Raw genomic sequence first — 19,280 nt, 5'->3', positions numbered from 1 at the left:
TGGCTTGTAGGTCATTCCCCGACCATGGCCCAGAGTGAGAGAGGGTCTTCATCCCTAACTCGGTCCTCATATGGGGGACCTTAAATCGCAGCCAACTGTTGCCTCTAAGATTGTGTGTCAACTGGACAACAATAAACTTAGAACAGATGTAGTGCGACAGCTTGCCTAAAATAGCCGTGTAGATTAAGGTTTACCAGTGCAATAACCTTCGAGTATTAAGGGAAGAAAATCCTGTAAGTGTGTATAAAGTGCAATGGTGGGTTCTGAAGGCTGAGCCTGTTATGTGTCTCAGGGCAGCATGATAAATGGGATCCAGTTTTGCTAGGGTGGTCGGACAAGCAATCCTATAGATAGTGTGGCCGTAGTCAAGCTGTGACACTTACGGGCAGTAACAGAAAACCAAGAAGAGTCCATTATCATCCCGGTTCCTAAGACCAAGAACATCTCTTGCCTCAATGATGACAGGCCCATTGCCTCCACATCTGAAATCTGGGAGCCATTCTTTAGTTTGAGTTTTGTGCAAGTACTTTACTTTGACCACAAGGGTGCAGTACCTTTTCATTTTGTTTGCTTAACATCTAGTCTGGGGCCGTTGACTCGCTGTTTTGGTAGGAAACGGATCCAGGGTGAGAGAGACAGACCTTTATGTCAAAATAAAAGCACCGAGTTAATAAAATGCGGTAAAACTCTTTAATTTGAGGAATATAATTTACAAGAAAGTCCCCGAGCCATTAAGTTAACATTTTGCTTTTACTGTATTACAAGTTAATGTCTATTTTATAAGTTTTATGTTGGTGAACACTTTTATTTTGGTGAATTTGGTGATTTTGGTATCCGCTACAGACAGAAACCAGAATGCAGACGAAATTCGGAGGTAACAGACACCAGGCTCTTTGGTTGTCTGAAGAGCCTGGTGATGCGAGGCTACTTAACACCCAGCAGCTGGCCAGCTGCCTGAAATGAAGGGTGATTAGTTTGAGTTGGATGGTGGTGGGTTCACACAGTTCTTACCAACAGCCGGAGGGAAGCCAGTCATCTTTGTTTTTGCTTCAGTCCACATCAACTACTGTTTTGTTAACAACCTTTTTTGTTACAATACATGGGAACATCACCCGAAGAGACCAACTTTGTAAAACTGCATTTTTTCTTAATACTTTAAATTATATATGTTCTAAACATTCTAGCCCTCGTCCTTATGTTTTCTTACAAATATTGTTTTATTTTATGCTATTGTATTTATTATGTATATGGGAATTAAATATATTGCCATGGCATATCATTATAATTTACTACTTTATTTCTAACTAGACCTAGTCTAGTTTCCTCATCACAGAAAGTTTCCTCATCACAGAAAGCTGAGCAGGGCTTTCTAAAGAAATTCCTGCTCATTTTCTAATCCATTCATAGTCAAAGCAGTGGTGGGGGATGCTTGGAGGTGTGAAAGTTCAGGAGTGTAGGGTGTGGTGGTAAATTGGTAGCCTGATGCATCAGCCGCTTATTTCATTACATTTCAAAAAGCGTCTGAACACGAGCCATAGGGATTCGTTTGCTTCCGGGAGGCGGTTGCTTACATTTGCTTCAACTAATCGCTGCTGCTTGGTGGTCACGTGTGCTATACACCGGTTAAGCTCATAGGTTAATCTTGAGCGCTTGAGTTCAACGTCATCGCCTTCACTTACCCGTCTGTTCGCTGATTGGTCCGTCCGCTCTGGCGGACGGAGCAAACCGAAACGCATTGCTAGTGTCCTGACTACATTGTTGAGGCAAATGAAATTTGCCGGAACCAGTAGACGGCGCTAGCCTGGCTAGTAAATTGGGGGCTGCATGCATACCGTTTAGGATGATAATCACAGAGTATAATAGGTTAGCCAGACAGTGTTGTGTGACTGGTGAAATGTGTGAATGTGCAAACACTTAATATTCTACTCAAACTTTTCCTGCAGGTAATCTACAAGCTAATAAGCATGTGTATGATTTATACTAAACATTTGTTTCACATTTATTTTCACCATTTCAGAAGGACAGATCCTTGATACAGTGTGCTGGATGTGAGTGCTATCATTCTAAATGGATAATGTAATGTGGACATGATTTTAGATATTGGTCCCAATATTATTCTCTCCGGTCCAGCTCTCACAGAAGATGTACTTTCCCTCCATACACCAGTGAAATACTTCTGGAAGTTTGTGTCTGAATATTATTTAAGCTCTGACAACAAACACAAATGAGTTGAGTGTTTAAATGAATGGAAGATCTGTAAACACTAATGAAAAGGAAATGGAGCAAGTGTGGTGTTCATCTTTGCTTTCTGGGATTATCACTGCAAACGAACATCAAAGTTCATGTTTTTGTAATAAATTACTATTTATAAAATATGACTGAGGTAACTTGGAGGAGGAAATATATAAAACCAGGGACCTTATTTGGAGGGAAACCGATGGATACTTGTTTGGGACACCTTGAACTTTAAAAAAAAATGCTGGTTGCCCACTTCTCTTCAAACATTTCTGCTGGTGCTTCTCCAGCTCTGAGTTCTTCATAGTTGCTCCTCAGGGGGGGCGGGGTCGTCATATCACATCGTCTCTCTCTTGTTTCTCTCCTCTCGTCAGCTCCAGACTCACTCGTCTTCCAGTGACGACGCTCTGGCCAATCAGGGGAAGGCAGGGGAAGTAGGAGGTACCAGGTAGGAGGGGCTGGAGGAAAAGAGGATAAAACCGAGTAGAGCCGTGCTGTACCGTACTGAGCTAGTGGAAAAGCACCATGAGGAGGTCCCGTCTGACCAGGACCAGGATGAAGGAGGAGAACCTGGACCGGGAAATTAGTGACCTGGATCAGAACACGACCGGAATTAAGGAGGAGAACCAGGACTACAACATGATAAAGGAGGAGAACCAGGATCTGGATTTGTTTGGGCAGACTAGGACTACGGGGGAGGAGCAGGACACGGTCCACCAGGACAAGGAGCCCTCCGGTCCGTCCGGTTCCGGTCCACAGGTCTGTGTTTCTGTTTTCAGTGGGAGCGAGTCAAGAGATGAAGCTAACTGTTAGCTGCAACTCTATATTGTGGTTCACTAAAAAGTCTAAAACCTAACTTGCCTACTTTATTTCCTGCTGTAGCGCTGTTACGTCACTTTATTAAATTTTAATATTTTTTCATGCGAGAAAGTAACTGTTTAACTTCTTGAGTCAAGCAACAGAGAATTTTATTGTCAGAAATGGTAACAGTTATAACGGGGAAAACAGTAACTTTTTGAACCATTAAGCGCTCTAATTCCCATCACTTGTTACTATATCAACTAAAACGCTGACATGTTTTGTTTAGTTTCAAAGTATAATTTGTACTGGAAATAATTCTGCTTGTAAGATTTGTATTAATGAAGAATTTAAAAAGGAAAACTAAAAAACAGCTGCATCAACAAGCTGTATGATGACGATGATGACGGTAGTTAATGTCCATCCATCATCCCACACAGAGTCACACCAAGAAGAAATCACACAGCTGTAATGAGTGTGGTAACACGTTCCGGACCTCAGTTCAACTGAACGCTCATCGCCGGCGGCGCCAATGTGGACAGACGGTGTACAGATGTGAGCAGTGCGACACATTGTGCACCGACTTGTCCAAACTGAAAATTCACCAGCGGATCCACACCAGAGAGAAACCGTACAGCTGTGAGCAGTGTGGGAAGGGGTTCACTAACTCCAGAGATTTAACGGTCCACCGGCGCATCCACACCGGAGAGAGGCCGTACAGCTGTGAGCAGTGTGGGAAGGCGTTTGCTAGCTCCACAAACTTAACGGTCCACCAGCGCATCCACACCGGAGAGAGGCCGTACAGCTGTGAGCAGTGTGGGAAGGGGTTCACTAACTCCAGAGATTTAACGGTCCACCGGCGCATCCACACCGGAGAGAGGCCGTACAGCTGTGAGCAGTGTGGGAAGGGGTTCACTAACTCCAGAGATTTAACGGTCCACCGGCGCATCCACACCGGAGAGAGGCCGTACAGCTGTGAGCAGTGTGGGAAGACATTCACTACCTCTGGAGAGTTAACGGTCCACTGGCGCATCCACACCGGAGAGAGGCCGTACAGCTGTGAGCAGTGTGGGAAGGCGTTTGCTAGCTCCACAAACTTAACGGTCCACCAGCGCATCCACACCGGAGAGAGGCCGTACAGCTGTGAGCAGTGTGAGAAGGCATTTGCTAGCTCCTCAAGGTTAATGGTCCACCAGCGCGTCCATACCGGAGAGAAACCATACAGCTGCGAGCAGTGTGGGAAGGTGTTTGCTACCTCCTCAAGTTTAACTGTCCACCAGCGCGCCCACACCGGAGAGAAACCACACAGCTGTGAGCAGTGTGGGAAGGCGTTCACTACCTCCTCAGAGTTAACGGTCCACCAACGCGTCCACACCGGAGAGAGGCCGTACAGCTGTGAGCAGTGTGGGAAGGCGTTTGCTCAGTCCGGACACTTAATGGTCCACCAACGCGTCCACACCGGAGAGAGGCCGTACAGCTGTGAGCAGTGTGGGAAGGTGTTCTCTACGTCCTCAGAGTTAATGATCCACCAGCGCGTCCACACAGGAGAGAGGCCATACAGCTGCGAGCAGTGTGGGAAGGCGTTTATTAACTCCAGTGGGTTAGCAAGCCACCGGCGCGTCCACACCGGAGAAAAACCGTACGTGTGTGGGCAGTGTGGGAAGGCCTACAGCCAGTCCCACAACCTGAAGAAACACCAGCAGCTGCACAGCAGGTAGAGGACAGGACGCTCCGGTCCTACACCCGAGCAACTAATGATTATTTTCATCATCGATTAATCTGTTGATATGTAATGAATGTAATGTAATGAAATGTTAAATGTTGAAAAATATCAGTGTGTTTCTCAAACCACCAGATGACGTCCTCAAATGTCTTGTTTTGTCCACAAACCAAAGAGAGACTCATTTTACTGTCATGAAGGAGCAAAGAAACCAGATATATTCACATTAAAGAAGCTGAAATCAGAGAATTTTGACTTTTTTATTTATAAACTCTTAAAACTGATTATTGATTAAAAGCTTAGAATGAATTGTTTACAAATACATAGGTGGCGGTGCACCCACCGGAGTGGACAAACTTGGCTCAAACAGTATTATTTAATAGATAGAGATAGAGATAGAGATAGAGAATACTTTATTCATCCCTAGCAGGGAAATTCAAGTTAATCCAGTAGCTCACACAACAATGACAAAAAAGATGAACACAAAAAACATTTTAACAAGTGTTATATAAAACGATTGCAGCAGGAACAAATGATCTCTTAAATCTTTCAGTTCTGCAGGTCAGGGAGATGAGCCTTTTGCTTCGGCTGCTCCTCTGACCTGAGAGGGTTTTGTGTAGAGGGTGTTGGGGGTCACCCAGGATGGTCTTCAACTTACACCCCATCCTCCACTTAACCACAGCCTCTACCAGCTCCGCTCCCTCCCCCATCACAGAGCTACATTTTTTGATGAGCCTGTCTAGTCTGTTCCTGTCCCTGACCTTGATGTTGTTACCCCAGCAGACAATAGCAAAGAATGTAACACTTGCAATGACAGACTGATAAAACATACGCAGCATTACATTACATACATCAAAAGACCTGAGTCTTCTTAAAAAGAAGAGCCTGCTTTGTGTCTTTTTGTACACATAATTTGTGTGTACGGACCAGTCCAGCCTGTCATCAAGGTGTACTCCAAGGTACTTGTATGACTGAACCCTCTCAATGTCCACCCCATCCACAGTCACAGGCCGTAAAGATCTTTTGGACCTGCCAAAGTCAATAATCATTTCTTTGGTCTTTGATGTATTAAGCAACAAGTTGTTCTTGTTGCACCAGTCTGTGAACGCCCCCACCAGGTCCCTGTATTCATCGTCCTGTCCCTTCTTCACACATGCCACTATGGCCGTGTCGTCAGAGTACTTCTGAACATGGCAAGATTCAGATGTGGATGTGAAATCTGCAGTGAAATGTGTGAAGAGGTAAGGTGAGAGCACAGTACCTTGTGGTACTCCTACACTGCTCACCACTGTGTCTGACATGCAATTCCCCAGCCTCACATACTGTGGCCGCTCTGTAAGATAGTTATAGACCCACAAGATGATGGTTGGATCTACACCCATCTTCTCCAGCTTTCCTCTCAGAATACTAGGTTGAATTGTGTCAAAGGCACTGGAAAAGTCTAGAAACAGCAGTCTCACATATCGCCCAGGTTCATCCAGGTAAGAGTAAATCCGATGCAACATGTAGATGATTGCATCGTCCACCCCAATGTTCTCCCGGTATGCAAACTGCAAGGGGTCCACAGAATGCTGTACTTGAGGTCGAAGGTGGCGAAGTAGTAGTCTCTCCAGAGTCTTCATAATATGAGAAGTCAGGGCTACTGGTCTGTAGTCACTGATTCCTGCTGGCCTCGCCACTTTGGGAACCGGCACCAGGCACGAGGTCTTCCAGAGAAGAGGGATCCTACATGACTGCAGGCTCAGGTTGAAGATGGTACGGAGAGGCACAGCCAGCTGGGCAGCACAGTCCTTAAGGAGTCTAGCTGAAACACCATCAGGGCCAGCCGACTTGCCAGGACGCAGTCTCCTCAGTTCTGCCAACACTTTCTCCAGGGAGAGTAGAGTGTCACCGCCATATGGAGCAGGACCGCCAGGTGGAGCAGGACCGCCAGGAGGAGCAGGACCACCGGAAGCAGGACCGCCGGATGGAGCAGGACCGACAGGTAGAGCAGGACCGCCGGATGGAGCAGGACCGCCAGGAGGAGCAGGACCGCCGGAAGCAGGACTGCCAGGTGGAGCAGGACCGCCGGCTGGAGCAGGACCACCGGATGGAGCAGGACCACCGGAAGCAGGACCGCCGGATGGAGCAGTACCGCCAGGTAGAACAGGACCGCCAGGTAGAGCAGGACCGCCGGCTGGAGAAGGACTACCGGATGGAGCAGGACCGCCGGAAGCAGGACCACCGGATGGAGCAGGACCGCCGGAAGCAGGACCACCGGATGGAGCAGGACTGCCGGAAGCAGGACCGCCAGGAGGAGCAGGACCGCCGGCTGGAGCAGGACCACTAGGTAGAGCAGGACCGCCAGGTAGAGCAGGACCGCCAGGAGGAGCAGGACCGCCGGAAGCAGGACCGCCAAGAGGAGCAGGACCGCCAGGAGGAGCAGAACCGCCGGAAGCAGGACCGCCAGGAGGAGCAGGACCGCCAGGAGGAGCAGGACCACCAGGTAGAGCAGGACCGCCGGAAACAGGACTGCCAGATGGAGCAGGACCGCCAAGTGGTGATGGTGAGGGAGAAGAGGCTATATTAAACCTGTTGTAAAACTGGTTAAACTCATTTGCCAGGTCAACATCTCCCTCAGGCTGCCTATTTCTCTCCTTGTATCCAGTGATGGTCCTCATTCCTCTCCAGACCTCCCTGATGTTATTATTTTGTAGTTTGCTCTCCAGCTTTTTCTTGTAGTCTCTCTTTGCTTGCCTTAGTCTCACTTTCAGTTCCTGCTGTGCTGTCTTAATCAAGACTGAGTCACCAATCTTAAAAGCCTCCTTCTTCTTATTTAGAAAGCCTTTGATGTCACTTGTGATCCACGGTTTATTGTTAGTGAAGCAACGAACTGTTCTGACCGGCAACACCACATCCCTGCAGAAGTTTATATAGTCAGTGACACACTCTGCCATCTCATCAATGTCAGTGGATGTGTTGTTAGGTGTCTGCGAGTGTAGCAGAACATTCCAGTCTGTAGACTCAAAGCAGTCCCTCAGAGCCTCAGTAGCCTCAGGTGTCCACTTCCTTACTGTGAGTGTAGTTGCAGGTTCCCTCTGCACTAGGGATGTGGAGATTCACCGATTCATATCGGTGGTCCGATATAAACGTATGCGATGCGACTGCACCGGTAGATTCAGGCTACATCGGACATAATTTATGGTTGAATTTGCGATGCATCTCTTCTAGCCTTCTACATCGGTAAATTCCATGGTTAAATTGATCATTTCATTTTCCGAGGCAACCTGAATGCACCACCGTGGAACCCGCCCGTGCGCAGCCTCCTGCTCCTGCTCTTGCTCTGACAGCAGCAGCAGCAGCTGTAGTCAGAGCCGCCAAGAGAAGTAAACAGTCTGAGTGAAGCGGTGGGTCAATACTCGGCCGTCAGCGGCTGTAACTAGGAGGAGGGCCGTAGTAGTGGCTCTGGCTATGGGCTCTGGTTGTAGCAGAAGGACTTTGGTTGTAGTGAGCTGGGAAGCGGTGGTAGCCGCGGATGCTAACCGCTAGTTAGCGGTAGCGGTTAGCATCCGGACAGCTAGCAGGGCTAGTACAGTTACTACTCTGCTGCACGGACCTACACCTGAGCTTTGTGAGCACTGGCTGGAGACTAGAAAACACAGACTCTCCACCCAGAAATGTCCTGTGCACAACAAAACATCTGTGACTTGTCTCTTTTAAGTTGTTTTGTGAGCACTTTGAAAACTTGTGTTTTTAAAGGTGCTATATAAATAAAGTTATTATTATTATAATATAGCAAAAGACCAAACTGCAGAGGTGCCACCACACAAGACTAGCCCATATGATTAAGCTGGATTTCATTTCTACCATTTATTTAGTCTAGACTGTACCTTTCAAATATGATTTATTGGTTTGCCCTGTAAAAATTAACCAAATATAGGCTATCCCTCAAATTGATACAGAGAGTAAAGCAGAATGGTATTGAGGTAATAAACTTGATGTGGGAAGAAACTCTCATATCAGAACTGTATCAAACATATCGAACCAAATCTCTTTGTAATTAAGTCATATCATTATCAAATCGCATTTGAATCACATCGCATCGTGAACAGGAGTGAATCGTATCGCATTGTATCGACGAGAGCTTCAGTGTATCGTTAATGTATCGTATCGGTGGCAGCGTATCGAGATGCGTATCGAATCGGCCTCAGTGGTGGAGATATACAACCCTACTCTGCACACAGGGTTTGTAACAGGTCTGCAGACAAACCAGGTTGTGATCTGACCTGCCCAGTGGTGGCAAGGCAGTGGCTCTGTAAGCTTCTTTTACATTGGCATACAGCAAGTCAAGGGTTTTGTTTTTTCTGGTAGCACATTTAACAAACTGTGTGAATCCAGTCAGGTGGGAGGAGAGGATAACATGGTTGAAGTCACCTGATATTATAATAAGTGCCTCAGGATGTTTTGTCTGTATCCTAGCAACCATTTCATGCAGTATTTCACATGGAACATCAGCTGTTGCCTTGGGAGGGATGTACACAAGTATTGCTATGATATGACTGAATTCTCTTGGTACATAATATGGCCGCATTCCAACAGCCAATAATTCAATATCTGGACAACACATCTTCTCTTTGACAGTAATATGTGCAGGATTACACCATCTCTGGTTCACAAATAAGGCCAGACCTCATCACTCTTGTTGGTCAGAGAGTTGACATTCCCCATGATGACAGACGGCAGAATGGGCTTGTATCTCCACTTCCTTGCCTTTAAACCTGCACCAGCACGGCAACCACGAAAACGCCTCTTCAACTCAGCCGGAATAGTGTGATACACCCCAGATTTTCACCACTTCAGCGAAAAAAGCTCTTCACTTGAGAAAACTCTTCTCTTCACAGAAGAAATATCCATCAGTAATTGAAAAAATATGATAAAATACAACAAAAACAGAGTAAGAAACTCAGAGCTACCAGACTTTGCTGCTCCCAGTTGAAGCGAATTCTAGAATTTTTTTAAAATAATTTTCAGAATAGTGGACCGTCCTTCGGAATGGGGGTCACCCCCCGGGCGAGTGAGCGTTGCAATCTAGAATCTGAACGCTGGATGTCACGGTTTAGCCCCAATACTAAACACTGAGGCTTTAATAATTAATTATTGTTTGATCAATCAATTAATTGTTGCAGATCTAGTTTGTTGTTAAATCAACATAAGAACTTCCTGTCCTAACTTTTCACAATAAAAGGCTGGTAATAGTTTAGCTTCATAAAACTCTCTCCTGCACAAAACAATCCTTTCCCACATGTTTATTTGGAAGGAAAACTGTTTCCTGAGATCAGCTGAAGGAAGATTCACTGTTTTTTGGGGGGGTTTTTTGGACATGTTTCAGAAATCAGATTAAAACAAGACGGCCCATCTTGGTGCCATGGCAACGTGGTTACAGACAGTTGGTTCTAACATGAGATGTGTGAAGTTTGACTCCAGATTGTTGTCATTGTCGTTCGACAAAATGAAAAAACACTTTCTTAAAGTTGAACTAGAAACAGCATTTCCTAACGGAAAATGCGTGTGAATGCTGAAAGCCATTGCTGAACCATGCTGAATTAGCAGAATAAATTGACAAAGACATGCGGAATGGCATACAAGAAACATGTCCAAGGAAGGAATTGAACCCACAACTTCATGAGTGGTAACCTGACACACTAACCATATGGCCACAGAGGACCTGAGTTACAATGAGCTTTATACTATGAGGAATCAAAGACTGTCCAGTTGGAATCAAAAGTCAAGCAATGATGTGATATGACTAAGACTACGTTTACACTGGGGCTGGGCGATATGGCAAAAAACCTTATCACGATATGTTTTTCCATATTGATCGATTCTCGATATCGTCTCGATATGTATTTTTTGCTGATGCTGCCAGTTCAAGCAGCATCCTGACTGAATCCTGAAGAAACCAGAGAATGTGTTCAGTTTGGGAGGATGACATGAGTTCACTTTAATGTTCATTAAGGGTGGAACAGTTCAATAATCCACAATTTGATTTGATTTACATTGTTGTTGTTGTTTTCTGTTGTCTTTTTTCTACCATACATCAGCTCTAAAATGTGTCAGTCACGAGGCTTTAGTCTTTCTAGTTATTTGAACAGGTTGTAGACAAATATTTAGCTATTTAGCTGCTCTGACAACAGGCTTTATGCCGAGCCCCACTACTTCTTGGACTTAACAGGCTCTGACAGGTGTGTCTGACAGTTGTTGTGACACTACAGAGGTCAGAGTCAGACACACCTGGATTAATCAGCTTGTCCAATAATGTAAGACAGGAAGGAAAGGAGCCTGTTTAAGTTCAGGAAGTAGTGGAGCTGTGCATAAAGCCTATTTATTAATCTGACTCGGTAACCACGAGCGGAGTTCACGTCAACTCAGGTGATATGCAGGTTGTTGTTTCACTTCACCGCTCCGACGCGACGCTCCGTGTGTGTGTGTGTGCGCTGACACAGAGAGAAAGGGAGGGAGAGAGACTGTCGGCGCCTACCGTGAGTGGCGTTGACTCCGCGCGCACTGTCCGCGGACTTTTGCGGTTTCATAGGCAAGCGTACAGTGTCACATTTGAAACAGATCAAGTCCGCGCGTTCATAAAAATTGATCTATCTCATCCTTCCTCCCTTTAGCTGTAGCTGCAGCTCAAACAAACTCTGCATGCTCACGACGGTTCCAGGGTGCCATTCCGAAGGGCTGCCATTCCGAACGTTTACTTTAATGTGTCGGAATGCCGGCCCTTAATTATTTATGTAAAAGGTGTGCCTTTCTGAACCTGAAAAAAGTCCGCCATTAAAAGGTTTAAGGCACTGGGTACACACATCACAGCAAATGCTTTGGTAGCACAGTGGTTAGAGCATTTGCCTCCGGCGCAGGGGATCAGGGTTTGACTCCCGGAGAAGCCTCATATTAGCAGAGACTTTCTTGGCCTCTACCTGGTCTTTTTACTAAACTTAACCAACTCATTTCTACATTGCCTAAACCCAACCAAAGCACAGAGCAAGGACATTTATTTTTCAGCAGGAGCGCCGCGGCTGCATCAGACACGCACCTGGGTGAAACTTTGGTGGGGGGGGGGGGTGGGCAGGAAGTCAAACGACGAGAGAATCTGGTCAATTTTCAAAATAAAACACATTTGGAACAGCGGCCCCTCGGAAGGAATTTTCAGACTGGCAGACCGTCGGAATGGTGGTCCTTCGGAATGGGGGTCGTTTACAAAATGGGGGTCGTTTACAAAAAAAACTTGGTGCACACCAGTCCGTTTTCAGAAAACTTTTCGTTTACACTAACCCGTGTATATATGCCGTCAAGAGCATGCCAAACCTGTAGGTGGCAGTGTAGCGAGAAGCTCAAGCCCATGTTAGCCAATCAGAATCCCGCACATGTTCCCGCATAGCAACCTAAAGTTTTAATATTTTTTCATGCGAGAAAGTAACTGTTGACTGTTGGCTGTTGGCTGACAGGAAGTTAGCCAAAACGACCGGATCGCTTACTTCTGCTTTAAGGGGTCTTCTAGTGGGGGCCCTGGCTTTGCAAACTTGCCCTGCAAACTTGTCACCTTTCGGCGAAATTTTGGATCCCAAATGGGTCATTTGTGTGATTCGTGTAAATCCACAATAAAACATTTTTTTTGGGCGGGTTATGAGGCAAGGCGAGGCAAAGCATCTGTCTCTTTATCTGGATGAAAACAAGTGGATGAAACAACGGCTTTGAGGCGACTGCCACAGTTAGATTTAATCAATGAGGCCAACATTAATCTCCTATAAAGAGTTTAACCAGCCAGCGGTAAACCTCTAAAACTTGCGGATAAAGTTACTTGGCTCGTTATCGGCAGCGGGAAGACGACGGAGTCGGTCCTGGGCTATCGGTTCAGTAGACCGGCTACTGCCACTGAAACGAGCTGGAAGCATGGATGTATCCCCCTGGTCGCTGCTCCGTCTGTATTTCTCCTAAAACAAACGTCGGAGCAAATTTCCAGGCAATATCTGGATGAACTGACCACAGACTAGGGATTTAACAGTGACTTTCTCACATGAAAAAATATTAAACCTTTTTTCAGCTAGCAGACTTTATGCCTAGTTGTGATGCTGGCCGTGTGTGTTTTGAACGTTGTTTCAAACTATGTGCGTTTGCTTGAACATCTTTTAAATACATATTGCCACTTAATATGTTTTATGTACGGCATTTTTAAGCTTCATGTGTGTTATTGGACAGAAAGAGCAGCACTGCCTCGGAGCATAGCCTACGTAAAGAAAACACATTTACATAAATAAATAAATGTTTTACAATGAACTTATCAGCCTGTATTCAATTTTATTTAGTTTGAAGGCACAGCATTAAGCCTCGGCCATATTGCACCAGTTCAGGTACCCTAATTAGCTAGCTGTCAGCAAGCTATAACTAATGTAAGCTTGCCACTCTCACTTTGTTTTCAGAATGACTGAGTAAGACTGAGCCTGAGCTGGTACCTTTGGGATGCCTCAACAATTGATTTCCAAAACCACTTTTTTGCAAGGTTCATCTGATGGACATCTAGGGACAGATTCACTAAGGTTTGCACAGCTTTTGCTCATGCTAAACCTGCATAGGCTGAGCAATCTGTCCCTCTGTTTGTCTTTGAAGACCCTCTTCACATGTTTCAAAACCAAACACAGAGAGACAGATTGTGCATGTTTAATATGAGCAAAAGCTGTGCAAACTGAGTAAATCTGGACCTTAGTCTCATGCTAAAAATGACTGTAAATTCACCTTTAAAGTTTTTTTTTTTTTTCTTTTTTTTAATTCCCCGGGGGAGCATGCCCCCAGATCCCCCCTAGGGGGTCGGTATCTTGTCACCTTTTTTTTTTTTTACCCCTGATGAGTTTGTAGGTGACGGGTCAGACTAAGAGCGGTTCCAAAACCCCTCATGAGTGAAAAAATAAAAAAAAGTGGGGTTGGGGCTCGCAGGCGAGCGCCTGGTGGCCGGGTCTCCGCCCACGGGACCCGGCCGGGCCCAGCCCGAAGGAGCGACGTGGGCCCGCCTTCCAGTAGGCCCACCACCCGCAGGAAGGACCATGAGGGGTCGGTGCCGTGTGTTTTGGGTGGCAGCCGTGGGTCGCCCGGCGACCCAATCCCTGGACAACGACTCTGGCTTTAGGGACATGGAATGTCACCTCGCTGGGGGGGAAAGAGCCTGAGCTCGTGCGGGAGGCTGAGAGGTACCGGCTAGAGATAGTCGGGCTCACCTCCACGCACAGCCTGGGCTCTGGAACCCAACTCCTTGAGAGAGGCTGGACTCTCTTCCACTCTGGAGTTGCTCACGGTGAGAGGCGGCGAGCTGGTGTGGGCTTGCTCATAGCCCCCCAGCTCAGCCGCCATGTGTTGGAGTTCTCCCCACTGAACGAGAGGGTCGTTTCCCTGCGCCTTCGGGTCGGGGATAGGTCTCTCACTGTTGTCTCGGCCTACGGGCCGAACGGCAGTGTAGAGTACCCGGCCTTCCTGGAGGCCCTGGGAGGGGTGCTGGAAAGTGCTCCAACCGGGGACTCCATCGTTCTGCTGGGGGACTTCAATGCCCACGTGGGCAGCGACAGTGTTACCTGGAGAGGTGTGATTGGGAGGAACGGCCTCCCCGATCTGAACCCGAGCGGTGTTTTGTTATTGGACTTCTGTGCTAGCCACAGTTTGTCCATAACGAACACCATGTTCAGGCATAAGGGTGTCCATCAGTGCACGTGGCACCAGGACACCCTAGGCCGGAGGTCAATGATCGACTTTGTAGTCGTGTCATCTGATCTCCGGCCGTATGTCTTGGACACTCGGGTGAAGAGAGGGGCTGAGCTGTCAACTGATCACCACCTGGTGGTGAGTTGGATCCGCTGGCAGGGGAGGAAGCTGGTCAGACTTGGCAGACCCAAGCGTATCGTGAGGGTCTGCTGGGAACGTCTGGCAGAATCCCCTGTCAGGGAGGTCTTCAACTCCCACCTCCGGGAGAGCTTTGACCAGATTCCGAGGGAAGCCGGAGACATTGAGTCTGAATGGACCATGTTCTCCACTTCCATTGTTGACGTGGCCGTCCGGAGCTGTGGCCGTAAGGTCTCCGGCGCTTGTCGCGGCGGTAATCCCCGAACCCGGTGGTGGACCCCGGAAGTAAGGGATGCTGTCAAGCTGAAGAAGGAGTCCTACCGAGCCTGGCTAGCTTGGGGGACTCCCTAGGCAGCTGACGGGTACCGGCAGGCCAAGCGGACGGCAGCCCGGGCGGTCACGGAAGCAAAAACTCGGGTCTGGGAAAAGTTCGGGGGGGCCATGGAGGAGGACTACCGGTCGGCCTCGAGGAAATTCTGGCAAACCATCCAACGCCTCAGGAGGGGGAAGCAGTGCTCCGCCAACACTGTTTACAGTGGAGGAGGGGAGCTGTTGACCTCGACTGGGGATATCGTCGGACGGTGGAAGGAATACTTCGAGGATCTCCTCAATCCCACTGACACGCCTTCCGTCGAGGAAGCAGAGGCTGAGGACCCAGAGGTTGATTCATTCATCACCCAAGCTGAAGTCACTGAGGTAGTCCGGAAGCTCCTCAGTGGCAAGGCACCGGGGGTGGATGAGATCCGCCCTGAGTACCTCAAGTCTCTGGATGTTGCAGGGCTGTCGTGGCTGACACGCCTCTGCAGCATCGCGTGGCAGTCGGGGACAGTGCCTCTGGACTGGCAGACCGGGGTGGTGGTCCCTCTCTTCAAAAAGGGGGACCGGAGGGTGTGTTCCAACTACCAGGGGATCACACTCCTCAGCCTCCCGGGGAAAGTCTATTCCAGGGTGCTGGAGAGGAGAATTCGGCCGATAGTCGAACCTCGGATTCAGGAGGAACAATGCGGTTTTCGTCCTGGCCGTGGAACACTGGACCAGCTCTACAACCCTCCGCAGGGTGCTCGAGGGTGCATGGGAGTTTTGCCCAACCAGTCCACATGTGTTTTGTGGACTTGGAGAAGGCTTTCGACCGTGTCCCACGTGGCATCCTGTGGGAGGTGCTCCGAGAGTATGGGGTCGGAGGCCCTCTGCTGAGGGCTGTACGGTCCCTGTATGACCGGAGCAGGAGCTTGGTTCGCATTGCCGGCAGTAAGTCAGACCTGTTCCCGGTGCGTGTTGGACTCCGGCAGGGCTGCCCTTTATCACCGGTTCTGTTCATTATTTTTATGGACAGAATTTCTAGGCGCAGCCAAGTGCCGGAGGGGGTACGGTTCGGGAGCCACTTGATTTCATCTCTGCTTTTTGCGGATGATGTGGTCTTGTTGGCTCCCTCGAGCCAGGACCTTCAGCATGCACTGGGGCGGTTTGCAGCCGAGTGTGAAGCAGCTGGGATGAGAATCAGCACCTCTAAGTCCGAGGCCATGGTTCTCGACCGGAAAAAGGTGGCTTGCACCCTCCAGGTCGGGGGAGAGTTCCTGCCTCAGGTGGAGGAGTTTAAGTATCTCGGGGTCTTGTTCACGAGTGAGGGGAGAACGGAGCGCGAGATCGACAGGCGGATCGGTGCGGCGGCCGCAGTAATGCGGTCATTGTATCGGTCCGTCGTGGTGAAGAAGGAGCTGAGCCGAAAGGCAAAGCTCTCGATTTACCGGTCGATCTACGTTCCCACCCTCACCTATGGTCATGAACTCTGGGTCATGACCGAAAGAACGGGATCCCGGATACAAGCGGCCGAAATGAGTTTCCTCCGCAGGGTGGCGGGGCGCTCCCTTAGAGATAGGGTGAGGAGCTCTGTCACCCGGGAGGAGCTCGGAGTAGAGCCGCTGCTCCTCCACATCGAGAGGAGCCAGCTGAGGTGGCTCGGGCACCTGTATATGCCCCCTGGACGCCTCCCTCGTGAGGTGTTCCGGGCATGTCCCACCGGGAAGAGGCCCCGAGGAAGACCCAGGACACGCTGGAGTGACTACGTCACTCAGCTGGCCTGGGAACGCCTTGGGGTCCCCCCGGAAGAGCTGGAGGAAGTGTCCGGGGAGAGGGAAGTCTGGGGATCCCTGCTCCGACTGCTGCCCCCGCGACCCGACTCGGATAAGCGGATGAAAATGGATGGATGGATGGAGTTTGCACCCCTGAGTCTTTGTTGTGCAAGAGAAAACACCTATTTCTCTCATTTTCAGCAACAAAATGCCAACTCTTCTTGCCTGTCTCTTTTGGGCAGCCCCCTTGCCTCTCTTGTTCAATGAGTCTCTTTCCTACTTGACTGATTGGATTCTTGGCATTTCTCACCAAACTTGCAGATGATTCTCAAATGGAAATGCACATATGTCATTGAGAGAGCACTGGTAATTCCTACAGTCATCTACCAGATGTTTCAAACTATGGACATTATAGACCAGGAAAGCTGCTGTGTATATGCTCACATTTTGCTAAAGTAGCTTAAGAGTTGTTCTGCAAAGTCCATGTAAGCAACATGCCTTCTCTCACATGAGTCCAGAAGTATTGATAGGGCTACCGTTAGGCAGAGGAAGTGGTCATACACACCCTTGTGCAATACCTTTTTTAACACAATAGGCCCACTCTGTGGCTTTCCACCAATTTAACTCTGTTAGGGATCTTGGTTGGCGAGCAAACTCACTAGGATGCTTCCCAGACAGAGAGACAAGAAGAGTTGAAATTGTGACAGTCTACATTCAGATGGTCCTTTTTTAAAGAAGCGCAGAGTCTTTTCACAATACCAAGACACACTAGATGCGTGTAGTCTAGTGGGAAACCTGTGACACAATGTATCCCTACATTAAGTAAAGTGGATACCCCAAGCTGGTGGTCATTATACAGTAAAGCCCATTGGTAAATGCTACATCTGTCCTTAAAGGTAGTCTCCCAAGTACACAACTCTTTTGTTTTTATTCTCTCCCTTTACAATGCATCTTTCACAGCTGTAATATCCAGTGTGCCCTTTGATGCATTTGAAACAAATGCCATTTTGCTATTGCCTTGTGAAGACAGGGAGATGTGGGTTTGCAACAAGCACAGTGCCAGGTGTTTAATTTCCTGTTGCAATGGACAAATATCATTCAGCTCTCAGTCCCCAACTGAGAGCTGAATGATATTTGTGGCTCAAAAACTGAAATAGACTTGTTATAAGCTGCTGAAAAATCTGGTGTCACCGACAGTACCGAGTACTATGCAGTATCCTGATCTGGTGAGAGTACTGAGCACTCATTACAAGCCGCCACCGATTGTAATCGCGGAACGATTTTGTTTCCAGAAGCGTAACCAGAAAGAGGATGAAACTGTCTCTGAGTATGTGGTGGCTTTGAGGCAGCCAGCAGCTACCTGTGATTTTGGACAGCACCTGGATGATGCGCTGAGAGATCGCTTTGTGAGTGGACTACACTCTGATGCCGTGCAGCGCAGGTCGCTGTCTGAAAAGGATCTGACCTTTCTGAAGGCTTGTGAGGTTGCAGTAGCAATGGAACTGGTGTCGAAAAAATCTATGGAGTTTTCTGGACACAGAAATTGTGACATTTGATTGACCTACAATTAAATATCATAGAAATGAATATATTTACATATAAAATGAGCTATTATTTGACTCTTAGACATTTGAGTCATGTCTTATTTCTTTCATTTGTTCGAATAGTTTCTGCATCTGCATGTTTCAATATTTAGGATTGAGAAAACTCTGCAGCAACAATAGAGGAGACACATGAAGGCATAGTATTGATACTGATCAATCAATCAAAAATGACAAGTTGTGAGTTTATACACACCACAGGACAAACTTACAGTATATATGGACATATATTTGACATCATCTCAGACTTTCTCTGTCAACTCATCACACAGGAATAATAAGTCGTCATGGAAACGTTGAATGAAAACACATGAAAACAAGTGATGTGATGATGATATTTTTACTGTGTGTAAAGACAGAAACAACATTGAAACAGTGAGAGAAGCTGCTAAATCTTGTTAGTGAAACATGTGAAATGAGAGAGAGAGAGCAGCAGAGGAAAAGCAGCAGCAGAGTCCCAGTGGTCAGCTCAGGACTGGGAACACTGGTCTCTCCTCAGTGTCTCTGAGAGCCCAGTCTGGGAGCCCTGGGTGGCCTCACAGGTCACAGAGCCCAGCTTCCTCCACTGGTCTGCAGGGAGCCTCAGGGTGCTGCTCCAGCTGTAGAGGCCGTCCTTCCCCAGCACCCCGGGGCTCCTGCTCTCCTCCCAGCTGCTGCTGCTGCTGCTGCTGCCGTCCACCTTCCAGACCAGACTCCAGTCTGAGGGGAAGCCCTTGTTGGCCAGGCACATGAGCGTGGCCTTCCCCTGCTGCTGCAGCTCCTCACTGGAGGGGGGCAGCACCGTCAGGGTGGGGGCCACATCACCTAGGAGACACACACACCACATCAAGAAAGTTTTGGTTCAGTTTTTCACTTCCCTCTCTCAGCACAGTAACCATAGCAACCGACAGGCATCACTGCTGAACCATGGCAACAGACAGGTTTCAGTACTAAAGATAAAAAGGTCAAAGTTCCTCTCATGTCTTCATGTTTCATCTGGATTTTTACACTTCAAAT

At 47.9% G+C, this 19,280-nt stretch overlaps 1 protein-coding gene and 1 pseudogene across 2 annotated transcripts in view; one reads left to right on the top strand and one right to left on the bottom strand.

Annotated features, from left to right (window-relative positions):
• Nucleotides 1-4,751, top strand: part of LOC146980351 (uncharacterized) — a 96,728-nt gene extending 91,977 nt beyond the window's left edge. The window contains exon 3 of the mRNA XM_085788879.1: nt 3,656-4,751. Within this exon, the coding sequence (XP_085645005.1) occupies nt 3,656-4,751 (1,096 nt within the window). The remainder of the gene's footprint in view (nt 1-3,655) is intronic.
• Nucleotides 4,752-18,659: 13,908 nt separating this feature from the next.
• LOC146980350 (Ig kappa-b4 chain C region pseudogene) overlaps nt 18,660-19,280 on the bottom strand; it is a 1,825-nt pseudogene continuing 1,204 nt past the window's right edge. The window contains exon 3 of the transcript XR_015036846.1: nt 18,660-19,088. The product of XR_015036846.1 is annotated as an Ig kappa-b4 chain C region pseudogene (transcript). The remainder of the gene's footprint in view (nt 19,089-19,280) is intronic.

Source organism: Trachurus japonicus, chromosome 10, assembly GCF_045865225.1.
Source record: "Trachurus japonicus isolate A0001 chromosome 10, Traja_1.0".
Classification (NCBI taxonomy): domain Eukaryota; kingdom Metazoa; phylum Chordata; class Actinopteri; order Carangiformes; family Carangidae; genus Trachurus; species Trachurus japonicus.
This window is presented reverse-complemented; position numbering and strand designations above follow the sequence as displayed.